Source organism: Carassius auratus, chromosome 29 (assembly GCF_003368295.1).
Source record: "Carassius auratus strain Wakin chromosome 29, ASM336829v1, whole genome shotgun sequence".
Lineage (NCBI taxonomy): Eukaryota > Metazoa > Chordata > Actinopteri > Cypriniformes > Cyprinidae > Carassius > Carassius auratus.
In genome coordinates this window covers 6,759,060-6,778,588 of record NC_039271.1, presented here as the reverse complement: position 1 = coordinate 6,778,588, position 19,529 = coordinate 6,759,060, and the positions used below count along the sequence as shown (strand labels likewise).

The following is a 19,529-nucleotide window of genomic DNA, read 5'->3' as shown; positions in this document are numbered from 1 at the left end:
GTTGGTAATTACGTTTTTTATTTATTAGCAATTTCAGTGTGCCACATTATTTTAAACGAATATTTAATACAAATTTGAAAAATAGTCTATGTAAAATTTGTTTCGGAAAACAAAAATCCAGTCAATTAAATATTTTACATATAAAAAGTGCATCATCTCGTTACATTTTTCTTCTCTTATTATTTGTAATGTGATCTGATTCAAACCAAACTATCAAATACTGTAAGTAGTCTGACATAAGTGCTCAAAAACTGCTTCAAAACTGAATTACTGAATTCTTGTTGTGCACAGTGTTTCTCCCGTTTGTCAGCGCTGGGCATCTAGCTTTAAATCACCAAGTCAATACTGTTTTTCTCTGAATTCAAGCTTTTCACACTGAATGTTATCGTTTTTTATGCCCAGTCCTAGTTTTGCCCATTAAGTCCTGTGCAAATCTATAGCATGTTATAGCTGTGTACATTGCTCATTTAAGCCATTGCTGCTTGTGTATTGGACATGCAGGGTGTCTTTCACTCCATTCAGTCTGAGGTTTCCTGTTCCTCCCTGAAAGAGCAAACAGATTGGTGATCAAGTGTTTCCAATCAATCCAGATGGGATTTATTTGTTTTCCGCCGTCGCTGCATGCTTACGTCCAGCACCCTTTAAGCTCACCGTTGATTCCAGTTGTTGATTCCAGTGGAGCCGTTTCCTGAATCCCCAAACACTCACACATCACTGTCCGCAGGGGCAAGGGAGGACGGGACGCCCCAATCCATGGCAGGATGTGTTCAATCATGTTGTGAATTCGCAGCACAGTTGCTGTTAAAGGCATAGTTCACCAAAAAATGAACATTTGCTGTTAATTTACTCACCCTTAAGCCATCCAAGATGTAGATGAGTTTGTTTCTTCAGTTTAAAAGTAAAGAAGATTTTTAGCTAAAACTATGGTACTCTGAGTCATAAAATGTGGCTTTTGTCACTTTGAGAGACAAAAAAGCATATACAGGCAATATATTGAGGTCTTATGAAGTGAAATGATCAGTCTGAGCAAACGGTTGCACTCGAATCACTCTTTTTGAACAGTTCTTCTTAGTGCTTCTTTGTGCTCAAACACATGTTCCCACATTTTATGACTCACAGGACCAGTTTCAGCTAAAAACTTCTTTCATCTTAATCTTTGATGGCCTGAGGGTCAGTAAATTAACAGCTCATGTTCATTTTTGAGTGAACGTCCCTTTAAGGTCACTTTCACTGAACTAAACTGAAGATGACACATCTTACGCTCAACAGTTACACAGAAGAACCAGGCCGATTCAAAACACTTGGAAAGGGACTCACGAAAGAAGTGAAGGACTTGTCTTGGCAAAAATAATAAGATTTGTGAAGTGAACTTTAGCATGAGGATGCACAGCTTTTCCCAGACCGCTTTTGTCACTTGTTCTCTTTTCCAGATTGTCCCCTTGACCACTAATTGGGACATTTCACAAGTTCCTTTTTCATATTAGTTCTTTGTTCTTTCCGAATCTTCTCACATTTTCAAGGAATTTCCCTCTTGTTGATTATTTATGAGCTGATTATTAATACTTTACCTTAATTATTGATGTAGTTATTGGAAGGTGAGCTGTTCTGATTCAGTACAAAGATGCAGGCCCACATTAAACTCTAAACTCTAAACAAATGTCCTGTAGGGCGGGTTAACTTTGTATTTGGGTAATTCGGACACTGTTACTCAGCTTTGGCTCCTGTCCTGGAATACTTCTTAATATTGAGACCTTTCTTGTACAACAACATAAGAAGTGATCTGTCAACTGTGCTGGAAGTTCATTGTGTTGTTGAGGACAAACATTCTGGCTTTCCTCAAGCTCTCCAGTCCAAAGTAAATAGATCTTAACATCAGTGTGACAGATCCAGTCTAAAGGACAAGGTCCAGCTTCACCAGCGCTGATCTTTGTCTCCTGCGGGTTGGTCTTTCCTCACATCTGTTTTTCTGCTTAAAGGGTTGCATCATCTGTGTCCTTGTGTGGCTTTTAAACTTCCTCTTCCTGCACACACATTCACGGCCCCCCGGAGAGGATTAAACAAATTACAGGCCGCTGTCTGAATCCACCAGAACCACTCCCAGCGTCTCTGTCAGTACAACTCTCTGAGCCTCTGTGGCTCCAACAACTATTCGGATTCTCCAGCTGGGCAAAAACTCAGAAAGAGTCATATTGCAGTACCCTGCCCCATTGAAACATGTACCTTACACCCATCCAAACTACAGACAAAGAACCCTTCACTGCCAAAATCCACCCAGCTTCATGCAGACACTCACATTGATGGAATGGAGAGCATCTTACTTAATCAGCATACTACTCATACTTCATTACTATGTGTAAGGTGCGTAACATTTTTAATTTTTATCAAATATTAAACGGAAGGATTTTTTAGTGTAGTGATAATTTTTGTGCATCATTCTCATATTATAAATATTTTGAATTACTTATATATTTTATGCAATTTATATGGCATATATATATATATATATATATATATATATATATATATATATATATATATATATATATATATATATATATCTATATATATACATATATAGATATATAACATTTTATTTATTTATATTTGAATTAATTAACTTTTATGTATTTATATTTATACATTTCAGGTATGATATAAAAGAAACATTTAAATGCAAAATAAATATATATATATATATATATGTGTGTGTATTTAAAAATAACTAGATATATTTTGTTTTAAAATTGCGTATATATTGTATATTTTATATTTTGTGCATTTATCTCTTATCATTGTCCATCCATCTATTTTACATATAAAAAAGTTTTTAATAAAATAAAATATTTGCCAAGATAACTATTTTTTTTTTTACTTTTTAAATATATATATATATATATATATATATATTATATATATATATATATATATATCTCATCATAGTTAAAAAAAATTAATTAAATAGTCTTTATTGTTTATATGGTGTTTTCTTAAGGCATGGAAATCACACAAAGTATCACAGAATCAATATTGTTTTAGTTTTACCTTCCTAAGTAAAACAGTTTTGCTCTGATTTGGCATAAAAATGCAAAACAACCTAATTTCCAAGACTATTACTGGTGGTATTTATGTGAAATATAGACTGTGCAGTATGCCGTGCACTTCTATTCCATTGCTGTAAGGGAACTGATCCCAGACCAGGCACTAAGAAGAAGTGATTATTTCTTTCCTCAAACTGTAGTAAATTTACGTTTGTCCTCTATTTCTCTCAAAGAGAGCAGTCGACACTCAGCAATTTCCAGCAATCATCATAATCATTGCATGCTCAAGAGTGTCAATGTAATTGCATATCAGCAATGACATAATAATAGAGTGACTTTGTACGGCCATAAACCGTATGTGAATTCAAACAGAAATGAATGGTGCGAATGCTTTGACATGTTACGTCACTCAACACCCACTGCTGACCTGATTTGAACTGCTGCGATTTTCAGTTGCTTCCTCATTCAACACGAAGCATTCACCTTAAGTGGCCTTGGAAATGCTTGCTGTTTTTATGCTATGGTTTGGGGCTGAAGACGACATTCCAGAAGAGTAGTTCTTTGCCAAATATGAAGTCCAAGCAAGAGAACTGTTTATGCAAACACAATTACTGTGCCTTTGGTGGACGGCAGGCTCAGGAACATCTGCACCTGCATGCATTTCTCTCCAGATGTGGTTTTCTCACCATGATGCGCCCAGACAGAGGAACAAAAGTGGGAATCTGAGAAATGTAGGGCAAGGCATTCCAGAGCGACTTTGTCTCTTGCATTCTCAAATGGTTTCTATCTCCTTGTTGCTTTGTGTATTGGTTTAGCTGGTTTCTTTTTTTGAACCCGTTGCCAAATCTGTGTGAATTCATAATGAAATGACTAAATTTCACCGAACAGCAGTTAATGTGACAACATGTCAACATTGTGTATTTTGTGGAGAATGCAATCCCACAATACGTCGCAAAAGTGAGAAACTGGGTTTCTATAGGTCTTAAATTAGTTTTATTTTGCCCTTCTACAAACTAAGGCCTTAAAATGTCTTAGATCAGAGCAGAATTCCTTAAATTCATAAAGTTAAGGCATCATATGCTATATGCTTCCTCAGAAATGTTGTATTTTTTTCCTGTTTATCTAAATGTCTAAAAATCCTTAAATTTACTTGAGATGCAAAATGAAGATATGAAGTTTTGTTTTCTGAGAAATTAACACAATTAAGTAATCTTATGCTTAAAACGAGAACAAACCTCTATCAGTAGATGATGAGAACCCTTTCCTTAAGTACATCTTTTTGAGTACTTTTGAGTACTAGTCAAAGCAGCGTTGTTTTATCTTGTAATCTCTCTTGATTGGCTGAAGCAAAAGACCTGTGTATCGCACCGTGTGGCTGTGCAGATGAACAGTTTGAAGAGCATCCTTGTTAATGATGATTAAAAAATGCTTAACGTGTTGAATTCAAAAACATTCCTTTGCAAAGCACCTGGAGAGAAGAAATGAGAAGAAAACCCCAGCTGACCTGAGTCAGCCCAAGTCTTTTAAGTGATAAAATGAATGTCTGGAAGCGTCTCAGCCTGTCTAAACCTGTTGCTGGGGGCTGGAGCGGCACCCATAGGAATGCCAAGGAGAAGGGAGGCAGCTGTCTCTCAGCCTTCTCACTGGAATAGTATCGAGGCGTCTGATTGGATGAGAGGGAGCCTGATGCACTCTGATTGGTGGAGAGGGTTGCCCTGTGGGTACTTGCTATGATGTTTAGTATGTCCCTCGATCAGATCTTCAAAGAAATGTGCTGATATATATATTTAACAGTCTGAAATTAAGGCCTGTTTAACCAGCTGCGGTTTAATGAGCACTTCATTTTAGCTCTACAGTCACAGCTTGATCCTAGTTCTTAAACCTCTTAAACCTCTCATCCAAAGGTAAAACACTGTTTAAGACATTTTTTGTGTGTTATTGCACTGTAATTAAAGATTATAATTAATATTGGAGTGCATTACTGAGTTCAGTAAATAATATACAGACTTCTGTTCATTATTGTAATCATAATACAATTTGATTTAATTTATGCAATTTATTTGTTTAAAACTTTAAATTATTTATTTGTATGTATTTAAGGAGAAAAATATTACATGTGTGGGCAAATACTGAAAGTAGTTAAATATTTAAATATTGTTTGTAGTTAAAAAATGTAAAATATTAAAACAAATTAATTTCATTTTAAAATAGAATAAAAAATTCTAAAATACAAATAATTAAACGACAATATTTAAACAATATTTAACTTAATAAAATAAAATGTAAACAAAAAAAATTAACAAATGTAATAATTAATTTTAAATATTTTATTTTATTTGTTTGAGAAGGAAAAAAAAATACATGTATACTCACCAAAAAAAAAGCAGAAAAAATGGTATGAAATAAAATTTAAACAAAAAATTAACAAATGTAATAATTAATTTTAAATATTTATTTTATTTGTTTGAGAAGGAAAAAAAACTTACATGTATACTCACCAAAAAAAAAAAAGCAGAAAAAATGGTATTTAAATATGCATTTAATAAAATTAACTTTAATAGTTTACACATGGCATTTTATGGTCCAAAATTAGAGTCTCTTTAGCTCTGAAGTCACAGCTTTTCTTGATCCTAACCCTCAAATTCGTGTGGTTTCTGTGCAGCACTTCTCCGAGCTGCTGGATGATCTTTCCCAAGAGGCTTTGCTGGGGCAGTTGTTAAGCGACCCGTTCCTGTCCGGCCGTGATGATGCTATGGACACAGAGGATGATCTGACCCCTGTGTCTCCAGTGCCGCCACACATTCAAGCCGAACACAGTTACTCTCTGTGCGGAGACTCGCGCCCACAGTCGCCCCTGTCCCATCTGCCCGGAGAGCCTGGCAGCGACGCTGGTAAGACTCCACCAGAAACAGTTTCCAATTTAATAATAGAAATCGGAATTGAATGCAATTACATGTGTATTTCTAGGTGATACAGACAATGATGAGTGGCCCATGGAGCAGGAAGATAAAGGGCTGAAGATGGAGCCTCTGCTGTGTGACCCGTCGCCCGTCCTGCTGCCCTATGTGCACCTCACTCTGACCCCCGAGGGTCCTGTCTTTGACCCCGTGACTGACGCCCCACTGACCCTCCCTCAGGCCACACAGGTTAAAGCGCTCGGCGTGAGTGAGCATGTGACGGCAGCCATGCAGTCAGTGGGCTTTTACTGAAGTGCTGATTTCTCCTCATATCTGCAGGTGAAGGAGGACAGCGAGAGTCTCATCCCTCAGATTAAACTGGAGCCACACCAGGTGGATCAGTTCTTAAACCTCTCACCCAAAGGTAAAACACAGTCTCAGACATCTGTGCATCATTGCACAAAAATGAAAACACCGGAACACATTAATGATTACAGTAAATAGCATACTGTCAGTTTGTCGTTTTTTATAAAGAGTTGATGCTCTTGAATCATCTTGAATGGGTTTATTTTTCTATAATGACCCGCTGACTGAACATTACACTTGTGTATTTGCCAAAATAAAAAGTACACACAAATTGTAAAACAAATAATAAAGATGTAATATTTCTAATATTTGAATGGAAATAATACATAATAATAATAATAATAATAATAATAATAATAATAATAATATTTTAATAATATTTATATATATATATATATATAATTTCAGTTTAAATATTTGAATTATTACATCTTTATTATTTATTTAAAAATTTATTTATTTTTTTTACTTTTTTGGCAAATGCACAAGTGTATGTTATGCAAATACAAATACAAATTTTATGCAAATAGGTGATATATATATATATATATATATATATATATATATATATATATATTACATATATTTTTTTTTTTCAGGCCTGGAGTCTCTGCAGATGCCACCGACTCCTCCCAGCTCTCACGGCAGCGATTCGGAGGGCAGTCAGAGTCCGGTTCACCCCTGTGCTCCTGCCAGTCCCACACAGACCCCCGCTGTCCTCAAGGTGGCGCCAAGACCCCCGTCTTCCCTCTCCAGCTCTCCTCTGCTGACGGCACCCCATGTGAGTACAAAGACAGGACCTGTTGTATTTCATTAAAGAAGCTGGTCATGTGACCTCCTCTGGTCTGATCTGACAGAAACTGCAGGGCTCCGGTCCTCTCCTGCTGACGGAGGAGGAGAAACGCACGCTCATCGCTGAAGGATATCCGGTGCCCACCAAACTGCCCCTGTCCAAAGCTGAGGAGAAAGCACTGAAGAAGATCCGCAGGAAGATCAAGAACAAGGTCGGTGTCAGGCTGTAAAAAGATGCATACTGCGAATCTGAGTACTAAAATTAATGTCAAATGCACAAACAATGATTTTCAGATCTCCGCACAAGAGAGCCGCAGGAAAAAGAAAGAGTACATGGATGTTTTAGAGAAGAAGTAAGTCAGCAGATTTAATTAACATACAAGTGCAAATAAATGTTTTCAGCTTAAGTTCTTAGAGATGTCGCAAATATATTGTGTGTGTGTGTGTGTGTGTGTGTATATTTACATCAAAATATATACTTAAAAAATACAATTGAGCTTTTTCAATCAGAAACAAGTCCCCTTATGGAAGTAAGCTGGATTGCAGATCCAGTTTGATGCAGCTAAATAATTTTTTTAAGAAGTTTTCAGTAGCTGCGTGAAACCCTCATGATAAACAGCATGTGATATTGTGATATCCTCTGTATCCACAGGGTGGAGACATGCTCTAATGAGAACAGTGAGTTGCGCAGGAAAGTTGAAACACTGGAGTGCACCAACAAGTAAGACCCTCAAACCTTTCCATGATCATTAAATCATTAGCTTATATTTTGATCTGACATGTTGTGTCGCCGGTTGAATTTCTGGTCATTGATGATACATGATATGCAAACGGCTGCATATTGATTGTGTAAATGTGTGTGTGTGTGTGTGTGTGTGTTTGTCAGGTCTCTGCTGCAGCAGCTGCACTCGCTGCAGGTGGCGGTGGCAGGAAAGGTGCCGCGCTCCTGCCGGATGACGGGCACCCAGACCTCCTCATGCCTCATGGTGAACGTTCATCTCATCTGCTCACATGTGTCTGTGTGTTTCAGTGTGTGTCAGTGTGTGTCAGTGTGAGAGAACGAGCGGGAGGACGACTAATGCAAACACTGACAGAAGCACTGCTGTATTGAGATGCTGATTCTCTGTGGGGTTTGTTCTGTGCAGGTGGTGGTTCTGTGTTTTTCGGTGTTCTTGGGGAGTTTCTACCAAGGCCTGAGTCCCTGTTCCTCTGTCACGAAAACAGATCTGAGCAGAGAGATCTCCATACGGGACTCGTACACCACTACAGGTATGCATTGACACAAAACTTTTCTCTTCATCACTTAATAGTCATTTATTTATAGGTTTTCATCGAGTCATAATAATATCTCTTCATATAGAAAAAAAACTATTTTATTCTCTAAGATAAAAAGATCAATATATATGATACATCTAATTAGAAATGTATTTGCTATGTAAAAATACAAACGTGTATGTGTGTGTGTGTGTGTGTGTGTGTGTGTAAATATATTTTATATTTTAAAATACAATAAATATCAAAGTAATTGTGTAGATATGATCACTGTACACAATTTTATATGATTTATTTTAAAGGGGTCATTTGATGCTTTTTTAAAGATAATTATTTTGTGTATTTGGTGTAATAGAATATGTTGACATGCTTTAATGTAAAAAAAAAAACATTATTTTTCAATTATTAAATATGTATCCATTTATAATTTATAGTGTGTGTGTATATGTATATCTTTTTATATACATGATGTATATACATATATTAATATTAATAATAATAATTGATATATTCTATTAAAATGTACTGTAAATAAATTGGAGAAACTTATATTACCTATTACCCTAAATTATATTACCCTAATTTATGCATGAATATATATATATATATATATATATATATATATATATATATATATATATATATATATATATATATATATGTATATATGTATATATATGTATATATGTATATGTGTGTGTATATATATATATATATATATATATATATATATATATATATATATATATATATATTCATGCATAAATATTATTATTCATTATATAATTAAATCTATAATACGTAAGTAAATATATAATTGACTATATTAAATTATCTATTTAAATAAATATTAATCTTTAAACGTGCCATTTGTTTGTATATGTCAGATTTTTTTGTGTGTGTATAAGTAAATTATAAGTTTTACCTGTAATTTTTTTTTTACATGTATTACATTAGTGATGCATATATTCCAGTTATTGGTTTAGTAAATGTTTCTATAATATACTCATCTGTTGCATATATTCAGCTGTCTGTCTTCATCTGTTTGTGTTAGTTTGCCACCAAGCTTGATATTAAAGTTGTGTCATCATCAGTAAAGTCATCAGTTGTGTGAGGCTATGTATTCATTGATATAAATGCAGAGGTGCTAGAGCTGCTGTCGTATGGGGTGTTTTCATATAGATCCAGACCTAATAAACACACGCTGCTTGTGTCTATTGCAAAGCCTCCTGTAATCTGCTCATTCTCTATCTCTCTTGTTGACTAAAGAATGGAGGAATGGCTAGATTTGGATCCATATTAGTGGTCTGTGCCCCACTCTTGAGCTGCTGAGAGTCATTATCAGTGCTGGAGTGGGCCAGTAATTATCATGCCTTTAAAAGCAGAGCCATCACTTAATCATTACCGATCTCTGATCTGCCCACAACATGTTTCTCCCACGCGCGTCATTCAGCTAATGCACCGCTTTATCAAACTACTGTACTAATAAAAGCATACTGTACTCTCTTTGGATTTTAGCGGTACAGAAGGCCTTGTTGACACCTGATATTAATATCCATCTCAGGTGATACAGTCACAAATGCTCAGCCGAGACATCTGCTTTCACAGCAATAAAACATGAATTAAAAAAAGCTCGCTGTTGGCCTCTTAGGATATAATTTATTATAAAAACTATTTAAATTATTTTGAAAAATAATTAGAAATAAATGGAATAAATAATAATGTAAAAAAAAACTTTTTGTCATTTTCTTTTTTGATTTTCAAAATGCAAACACAAAAATAAATCACAAAAAAAAAAAAAAAAAAGACAAGGAACAGATGCTGTCAGCACTGCTTGTAAATATTGCTATATATATATATATATATATATATATATATATATATATATATGTATGTAACCCTGGACCACAAAAGTAGTCTTAGGTGTCAATTTCTCAAAATTGAGATTTATGCATCATCTAAAAGCTAAATAAATAATCAAAAATTAAGTTTTTATATATTTACAGTAGGAAGTTTTTCATGGAACGTGATCTTTACTTTAATATCCTAATGATTTTTGGCATAAAAGAAAAATTGACAATTTGGACCCATACAATGTTTTTTTTGCATATTGATGAAAATGTACACCAGCGACCACTAGATAACTTATTTCAAATATAAATGTTATTGAACATATTTTATTATATATATATATATATATATATATTAGGGGTGTAACGGTTCACAAAATTCACGGTTCGGTTCGATACGATACACTGATGTCACGGTTCGGTTCGGTTCGGTTCGATACGTTTTAGATACAGCAAAATGTAAAAACATCTCAACTTTTCAGAATGCCGCAAGCGCACCGCGGGTCATGTGACAAGAACCAACCAATCAGCTTCATCCTTTCCCGTAACAACGTTGAGAGCTCAGCCAAGATGAAGGAACAGCTGATCATAGTTGTATATGGATTGCAATTTTGAAATAAATTCAGTAGCAGAGCTACTGCAAGCGATTTTTAGAGCTGCAAATCCATTTATCCTTCGCTGAAATTTCCGCGTCTCATGGAGAGAGCACGTCATTGTTGCTTAGCAAAGACAGACGCCTCAGGAGAAAGACGCGCTTAGCGTTTTCCATGCGTTTTTAGGCACGATATGTGAACGGCCCCTAAGGCGCTCGCTCACTCAGCACGCGCTGAAGGCTCGTTGCAAAATGTCTAATGCATTTAACAGACCAGAAATATAAGATCCTAAAATAACCAACAGGTCTGGTGTTTGGGTTGGATTCCCTGTAAGCTATAGTGTCTAAATGCTGCAGGGATAGTTTGCTGCGTGCATGTTTCTCCTTTTTTTCGTCTTTTCCCAGATAGTACTGACGCATATATCCCAGATATTCCCGCTGGTTTTTTTTTTTTTTTTTTGTAATCCCGCTGGTGTACCCTGTCATGTTGCAGATGCGACATACCGTTGTTTTTTTATCCACCACTCTCTTGCCATCACCATTATAGCTTAAAGGGAATCCTAAAGTGCACCCAAACACCAGACCTGTTGGTTATTGGAGGATCTTCTCATTTCTAGTCTGTTAAACGCATTGGCTATTTTGCAACGAGCCTTCAGCGTGTACTGAGTGAGCGAGCCCCTGCTGAGTAGCCTAACATAAACATATAAGATGGTGTTTTTTTCTTTTTCGGGGTGTCAGGGGCGTTGCCTGTTACGTTGTTTGGGTTATTGGGCTACCTTGTTGAACGCATATCATTATATTTCTTTCTCTCTCTTTTTTTTTTTTTTTCAAATATAATTAATTACTCCAACGAACCGTTCGGTATACATGATGCGTACCGCGTACCGAACCGAAAGCGTCGTACCGAACGGTTCAATACGAATACGCGTATCGTTACACCCCTAATATATATATATATATATATATATATATATATATATATATATATATATAATCCAATAACATTTATATTTGAAATAAGTTATCTAGTGGACCCTGTGTATCCCTGATAGAAATGTGATCTGAGACACTTCACAATTTGCAACTAGTAATAATAAAGCATTAAGAAAAAGACTTCAGTGTGATGTTTGCTCATTTCCGCAGTGAGGTCCCGTAACCTGTTGTCCATTCCGGAGCACGGGGGTCTGGACGAGCCTCATCCCATTGGTCTGGGCGGGGATTATCCTGAATGGGATCATCAGGCTGATGTAATGGTGGCTTGGCGTTTAGAACAGCAGCACAAACAGGAACAGGCGGAGCTACCAAAAGCAGAGCCCCGCCCACTTATACTAATCACCAATGAAACACGAGCGCAGAAGTCCATTGTCATAGACCTGCACTCACACAGGTAACGACCTTCCTTCTGCGGCTGCATTCCATTGGCTGATTCAGTGACACATGGATGTTGAACGTTCAGTTGTGTTTTCACAGGTCAGATAAGTGGTCAAACGAGACGGCTAGAGTCACAGAGTTGGAAAGGACCGTCAACGAGACGTCCTGAGATCCCTGCAGCGACGGGGCGATAGGCTTCATATTTATAGTGCTATTTTACTTAGATCTCCTTTTTTTTTTTTTTTTTTTTTTTTAACAAACACAGAAAACTCAAATGTATTTTATTCCATTCCAGCAGTATATCAAATTTTGTACACTATTTAATTTTTTATATGCTTTCAGATTGTTTTAATATTCATTCTTTCTTTTCTTTTCATTGCCTATTTGCCCCCGTGCTACTGAGAATATGTGTTGTAATATATATAAAATCTGCATCTGGTTTCATATTCACATGACGATGGTAATGGCATCATGTAGCATGTCGATCAGAATGCCTTTTCCAAAGATTCATAAAAACAGTGCAAAGATTCAGACTGTATTAAAATTATAGGCTAAAAGCTCTGGAAATTTGCCATCTTTAAACTGTAAACAAAGCATTTGTCTGAATATGTAAATATTTGCTGTATCCTTTATTGCAAGTGTGTTGGGAGAGATATGAATTAGCGGGATTGATATCGATGGAGGCGTTTGTCATTGAGGGTGTTAAAATAGAGACAGTATGGACTTGACATGAAAAGGACGGATGCACTCCTTGTCCGGAGTCCCTCATATGATGTTGCCCTCTTTATTAAGGACAGATGGCCCTTTTTGTCCTCATCTGGCCACCATCCAACCCCCATCTGTGCTCTTCTGGGAGTAAAAGACGCTCGCTGACAAGTCTAGCGTTCTCCTGCTCTGATATGAACGGTTGTGACGACCGGAGTCCTGAGGGATCTGCATTCAGGCGTGTTGTGGACTCACTTGAACTGCGTCCCCGTAGAATGGATCTGTTATTTATTATTTTTTTAGTATGCCTGCCATCCTTTTATCCTGGAAACAAGAGATGGTTTTGTCCTGACCCTATGCATTCAGATGCAAACGTCTGTGTCAGTAATGATGTGCATTTCTTATGTATTTGGCATAGCGTCTTAATTACATTACACTTTCCCTGCATCACAATGCAATTTCAGGCTCTTAAAAATGATCTTCCTGAAATCACTCTGCCTTGTTTTTGGCCTGTTTTCTGCAAGCAAATAAATATTTTCCTTAGTAAAAGCATTGTAAATCATGCGTCTGAGCCATCATTTTTCTCTTTTATGCATGTTAGCTTTCTCTGTATTAAAATATTAAATTAGCCGGATTTATGTTTGTTGTCTTACTAGGATGTTGAGTGTTGTTTTATGTCATTATATGAGTACTCTAGTGGCTTGACTATTCATTTTTTCATTACGACTGGATCTGCATTATAATTTTCCTGCCTCTCAAGGTTGTATGCAGAAGAGAGGTGTTTCTCCACATCAGAGAGTTCAGATCATGCACTTCATAACTTAAATCACATTAGCCAAATTGTGTTAGAAGAAAAATGCATGTAGTCTCTAGGCTCTCATGACTCCTTGGAAAAATTATCTTAACCCTTGGATAAATGTGCTGTTGTGGACATATGAAGGTGATTTTTCAATTATCACAATATTTCTAGGATATTTTGGTAAATGCATTTGTTCTAGTTTGATAAAGATTCAATGTGAATTTTTTTTTTCTAATTTTTAGTAAAAAATTGTAACGTGTAATTATTATATAAATATATATATATATATATATATATATATATATATATATATATATACATTTTTTTTTGCATTTATGAACTGACCAGATTAAAGATTAAACCTTTTTTTATATAAATTAGAATAAACATATTAGTTAACACTCGGGGACAATAGAACCAATAATATGATAATAGCAGCTTTTCTGTCGTAACAAAAATTAGGGGGGCGTGGCCAACTTGATAATATTAATAAATCCTACATTCTTGAGTGATAATATCATATACTAATGACCAATACAAGCGCCATAAACCAAAATGATCTATGTTTATTATTTAATTTTTGTTAATTAATTAATTTTATTTTTTCGCTGTGTCTCAGGAGTTTCCTGGCATAGCAAAGGGTTTGTAATCACAATCAGGTCCGGTTTAAAAGCTCGCGTAAACACGGCTTCTCGTGCGTCGCGCTCGCGCTCGCGCTCTCTCCGCGGAGAGACTCTTCCATCACAGACACGGTGGACACGTCAGAGATCACCACGCATTTGCACGAGAGCCCGTTCGGTCGGAGACCCTCTGTCCTACTTTTGTTGCCCGATGCTGCTGCGCGTGGAGGATGAGGAGGCAAAGCCCGGAATGTTCTCGCGGATGGATGCAGCTGTTGTTGTAGTTCCGCTGGATAGAGTCGCGTGAGTGAATAGTGAATCAATCGATAGATAGATAGATAGATAGATAGATAGATAGATAGATAGATAGATAGATAGATAGATAGATAGATAGATATTATTCATCTCATGAGGGACACCGGAGGACACCTTGGGAAGGACTTTTAAGCACCGGAGGAGAGAGAAGGGGGTCCACTCAGTGCCGAGCGGAGCGTGATGGACCCCCAGGCCGACATACGCGCGTCTCAAGCGGAGCGCAACAGCAGAGGAGCCGCCGGTGGAGAACCAGCGGACGAGCAGACACGCGGCTGCGGGAGAGACGCGTCGATGAGCAGCTTCGCCAACATGGAAGACTCGCTGGAGGAGAAACTCAAAGGTCTGGCGTTCAGGAAACAGATCTCGTACCGGTAAATATGCGGTTTAATTCAAACCTGTATCATTTCAAACGTGTATTTCTCCACCATATGGAGCAGTGGGACATGTCAGATGGATTGTTTGTGTGCGTTACCCCCATTTAAACCCCATTTGTTAATAATACTCTCAATAATAATAATAATAATAATAGACTTCTTGCTAGGATGTCCATGTGAAAGGAGATTTCGTTTATTATCATGAGAACAGCAATGGCATTAGGGCTAGTGTTGGTAAATGAACTGCTTCATTAAAAAAATAAAAAACGTTTCATATGCATGATATCTTTGTATTTGCCTGCTATTGATTCAACTCTATTTTCCTCTTTCACATGAAACTCTTGCTCTATAAGACAGGCACTTGTATTGAATTGCTTAACTGGCATTTGAATATAACACGAATAGACTGATGCATAGCTGAATCGTAATGAATTTGACTTCATCTGTGGTAGAGAGACTTATTTCCACATGTAAAGGTCAAAAACGACATGCTTTGACATAATTTTTACTTTTTTTCTCAAAAACACAATCATGTACATGCATGCATTTCCTATGTTATTATAGCCCAGTTTGTGCTGATTACAGTGAGATTAGACTTTACCCATTTAGATATTTATAAGAAACTGAAAAAAAAGCACAAATGTCAGGGCATGACAAAACTTCTACAGGCCCCCAAAATACCCTTAGACTCCAGAGGGTTAAAGGTCATTTCGGCACTAGAGAATGGTTTTCAATGTCAGAATAATCTCTGGTGCATCTGTATAAATTAAAGCCATCTTACTTGCATTGATAAGTTGCGTGAGCATTGGTGCTCCTCATGTTTCATCTATCTTAAAACTGAAACCTAAAACCTCAATCTTGCTTTTTGGGTGCATTGATCATGTCATTCATTCCAGACAAATGTAAGGATCGAGCCATATTGACAACACTAGATTCATGCTGAAACAGTGGTTTCATGTGGTCACTTGACTCACTTTCATCTCTTCTCAGAGACCCCTAATTTGACCTCCTGTCCGTGGAGGAGGGTCACTACCACCCTTACTGCTCCTTCAGAGTCTTAAGGTCAATCCTCCTCTGAGCAGATCAGTCCTCTGCTCACAATTAAGGCCAGTCTCTGAAGAAATGATCAAAGGTGTCCTCTCTTTCATAGGAGCGATCTATATCCATCTCCAATCCAGATAAGACGTCAATAAGTCCCATGAAACTTAACCCACACCATCAGTAAAACAAACAAACAAACACCTAAAATGCAAAGCATCTTAGATCAACTTGTCTTGCTTTGCTTTTTTAAGCAAAGTGCCTAAAAATGGAAGCTCTGAATTTGCCAAAGACAAAAACAGGAACACTGTTCCAAAATCAATTGAGCTGCCTTGGGGTTTACTTTCTACATAGGCATGCTGTTAACTGTAATGACAACTTATAAATGACTGATTCTGAGCGCTCTATATAGATGTTAAGATACATTCCTCGAAAGAAATGCACAGGATTTCCATTATACTCAGATACACTATGTAGGCAGCTCACTAGAATTTGGAACAGAGCCACATTGTTCTTTTACATACTCTCCTGAAATATAGGCCTAGCACTTATATCAGTTTTTTGTTATCTAGTGAATCATGTCGGGCTTATGAAGAGGCTCTTGTGTCCTCTCTCTCTCTCTCTCCAGGATGCTCTAGCAGCAGCAGACAGTGGAACATAAAAAAGACCTCATGCATTTTTAAGTGTCCCGATCACAGCCTCGACTGGAGATTTATACATGCTTGACACATTTTCACTTCGCCAGGCTGCTGAAAAGTTAAACATGCATATTTATCGTGGGCTGCTCAGAATCAGAGTCGGCATGGAAGAAAAAACTTGTTGCCATGTTTGCAGAGCTTCTGCAAATGGTGGATGGCAACTCTATTAATTTACCATTCTAAATAGATTGGCAACAATTAATGTGATGATCTGAAATGTAATGAAATGTAGGAAAATAATGCGTTTCGAGTGGATTTGCACTACTGGTTTATATGGCAGGTGGATGGAGGGGGCGGGGCTGAACAGAAATGATGTTTTAGGAGCCTAACAAATCACATTTTGATGAATGATTAGAACAATTTTTTTTTCATAGAAACATGCAAGACTAGGAATGTGTAAATAGAGTCAGTTTGTTCATGCATTTGAATCCAGAGCATTCAGTCAGCACAACGAGGAAGCATATTACCAGGAAGTGATGCGTTGTGCCACCTAGTGATGCTGCAGAATAGACGGCAATGGGTTTAATATTTGATCACATACAAGTGTTGTGTTTTATCAGTGAAACTTTAATAAGTTCCCTGGTGCATTTAGTCATCTGTCAAGTTGTGCCAGCCCTCCTCCTGTTTGGCTCTTTGCTTTGTGCATTTGGCTAAAGACTGTAGACGCTTTGCCCAATTAGGACGTACCCTTCACAGTCAGTTTAGCATGCTGTGTGTTACATATATATATTTATAATTTTCATTTCTAGCTGGCATGAATCAGAGTGTGAAATGGCCGCCACACCTACTTTAAATGTTGATGCGCAAGAGAATTTGTGTGTAAATACTGTGCGTGGGCTGTAGTCATTCCATCACTGACTAAATGTGCACATACCTTTTTTACTGGACCCGCAGTTGTCCTGTTTGTAAGTCCAGCTGATGTGTTTAATCACATAGGTGCGTTAAACAGGCTAGTCTTGTCTCATTACCTGCGAAACCCAGGAGCGCTCTATAGATCCTGATGGCTGACGCGAATAAGGGATTTTACATAAATGGTCATAATCTCTCCTGAAGATGGGTGAGCGCAAACTGGGCGGTTTTAAACGCTGATAAAGCCAGTCTTTTTGTTTTCCTTGTCTGCGGTGGGGGTTTGTATATCAGTCTGAGGATTGAGCTTTTGAAGCCTTTCCTTAGTAGGTATATGAGTGTAAGAGGCTTTTCCTCTGCTGTTCTGTTCGGTGAAGCTTCTGGCTGATCTGAGGGGTCGAAGCAAAAATATAGTCCCAGGCTTTTGTCTTGTTGTAGGCCCGAACTGCATTTCCACTGATTTAAGAGCCACATGATGACTTAAATGACATGACATGCCCACAAATAAACACTGTACATGTTTACAAGTCTTAGTTTGAGAATGTTGTATGCTTTCTTCCATTCATTTTCCTTCAAGTGCTCCATCTCTGCTGTCTCCTGTAGTTCCTCTACTTGACTCAGTCGTGCACCTGTAGTTCTGGCAGAGAAGCACCTGTAGACAACCAGCACACTAGAGGTGTGAGAGACTTCATCTCCTCCTCTCTCTCTTCATTCGTCTTCCCCCGCTTCAGCGGGAAGTTAACACTGTCTCACCACTTGTGCAGTTCGCCCGCTCTAACTCTCTCTGACACTGATGGCTCAAACAGGCTCGCTGGTCTTTTATAAAACATGCTACGGCAGCTGCCGTCAATGTGTTTTGGTGGAGCATCAAACGAGAGAATGAAATGTGGTTTCAACTGTCATAGGCATGATTTTGCCATATGGACAGGTTTTGTTTTGGTTTGTTGCATCACTTATCCATTGTGTCTCTTTTAATGCACTCACAACTCATTTAACTTATGTGATAAACTTTTGAGCGTATATAGGACAAATGTTCTAACCTAACAAGATGTTATTGGTTATATTGTTAATATTTTTACACCAGAAGATAAAAAATATATATATCGAATTAAGATGCAACAAATAATGTTATTGCATTTATGATGTTGCATAAAAATTTAATGTTATTACATATAGATGCAACAAATAATGTTACATTTAGATGCAGTTTTTTAAATTAGATTTAGACATGTTATTGAATTTAGATCCAAATAAAAAACATGTGCATGCCAAAAATGCATTGAATTTAGATGTGCAATGTAACATTTTATTGCATTGATTCAAATGAAATGTGTGCAATATCATAAAGGATATCTGTTAAGAATGTAAATATGGTTTGTGTTAATTTCCTGTGTCTTTTCTGTCCTGAATGTGCTCTTGAACGTAGATGCAGGTCTGTAGTTTCTGTCGCCGTTCGAGCTGTAGTGTTTTTGTTAAATCATTCTTGGACTGAATGCACAAAAATAGCAGAGAAATCAATATTTATATACATATATTCTAAGACCAGAAATCGAATCTGGTTTTGCCCATTTGTGTTGATTTTACGGGAAACTCCAGAACTCTACATAATGAATGTAAACATGGTGAATGTGTTAAATGCAGAGGACATGGTGTTTCCGTACACAGGCTCCTGCATATATACAGGCTGAACTGGGATTACTGGGAGGCTTTTTTGGCCGATGATGTGAGTTTTATTAATGATCTGAATCCTGATGCTGAGTAATTCAACGGATTGCTGGAGCAGTAAAATTGGTGTGTAATCCTACCTGCTGAACTGTTTTTAATTCATTCATAGTAATGGCATATTAGAAGATTTCATCCCCTTGTGTTTGCTTCTGTTAGTTACTTCAGGTGCATGGGTTCTTGCTGGTTTAGTCTTTTTGGTATAAAGTAGGTGGTATGACCAACATCTTACTT

The 19,529-nt window shown here is 37.0% G+C and overlaps 1 protein-coding gene across 1 annotated transcript; it reads left to right on the top strand.

Annotated features, from left to right (window-relative positions):
• The first annotated feature begins 4,573 nt into the window (after positions 1–4,573).
• LOC113048665 (cyclic AMP-responsive element-binding protein 3-like protein 2) lies at positions 4,574–13,517 on the top strand. The gene is made up of 12 exons (XM_026210522.1): positions 4,574–4,689; positions 5,643–5,929; positions 6,006–6,199; positions 6,275–6,359; positions 6,901–7,082; positions 7,159–7,305; positions 7,388–7,446; positions 7,746–7,814; positions 7,980–8,079; positions 8,239–8,362; positions 11,951–12,194; positions 12,278–13,517. Exons 1-12 carry the CDS (start codon positions 4,574–4,576, stop codon positions 12,345–12,347), a joined length of 1,677 nt encoding a protein of 558 aa, XP_026066307.1. The 3' UTR covers positions 12,348–13,517.
• Positions 13,518–19,529: the final 6,012 nt, after the last annotated feature.

Coding starts and splice junctions, on each gene's coding strand:
- LOC113048665 (XM_026210522.1), top strand. CDS start 4,574: ATGAATGTCTGGAAGCGTCTCAGCCTGTCTAAACCTGTTGCTGGGGGC. Junction 7,815..7,979: donor ACACTGGAGTGCACCAACAA/GTAAGACCCTCA, acceptor TGTGTTTGTCAG/GTCTCTGCTGCAGCAGCTGC. Junction 8,080..8,238: donor AGACCTCCTCATGCCTCATG/GTGAACGTTCAT, acceptor TGTTCTGTGCAG/GTGGTGGTTCTGTGTTTTTC.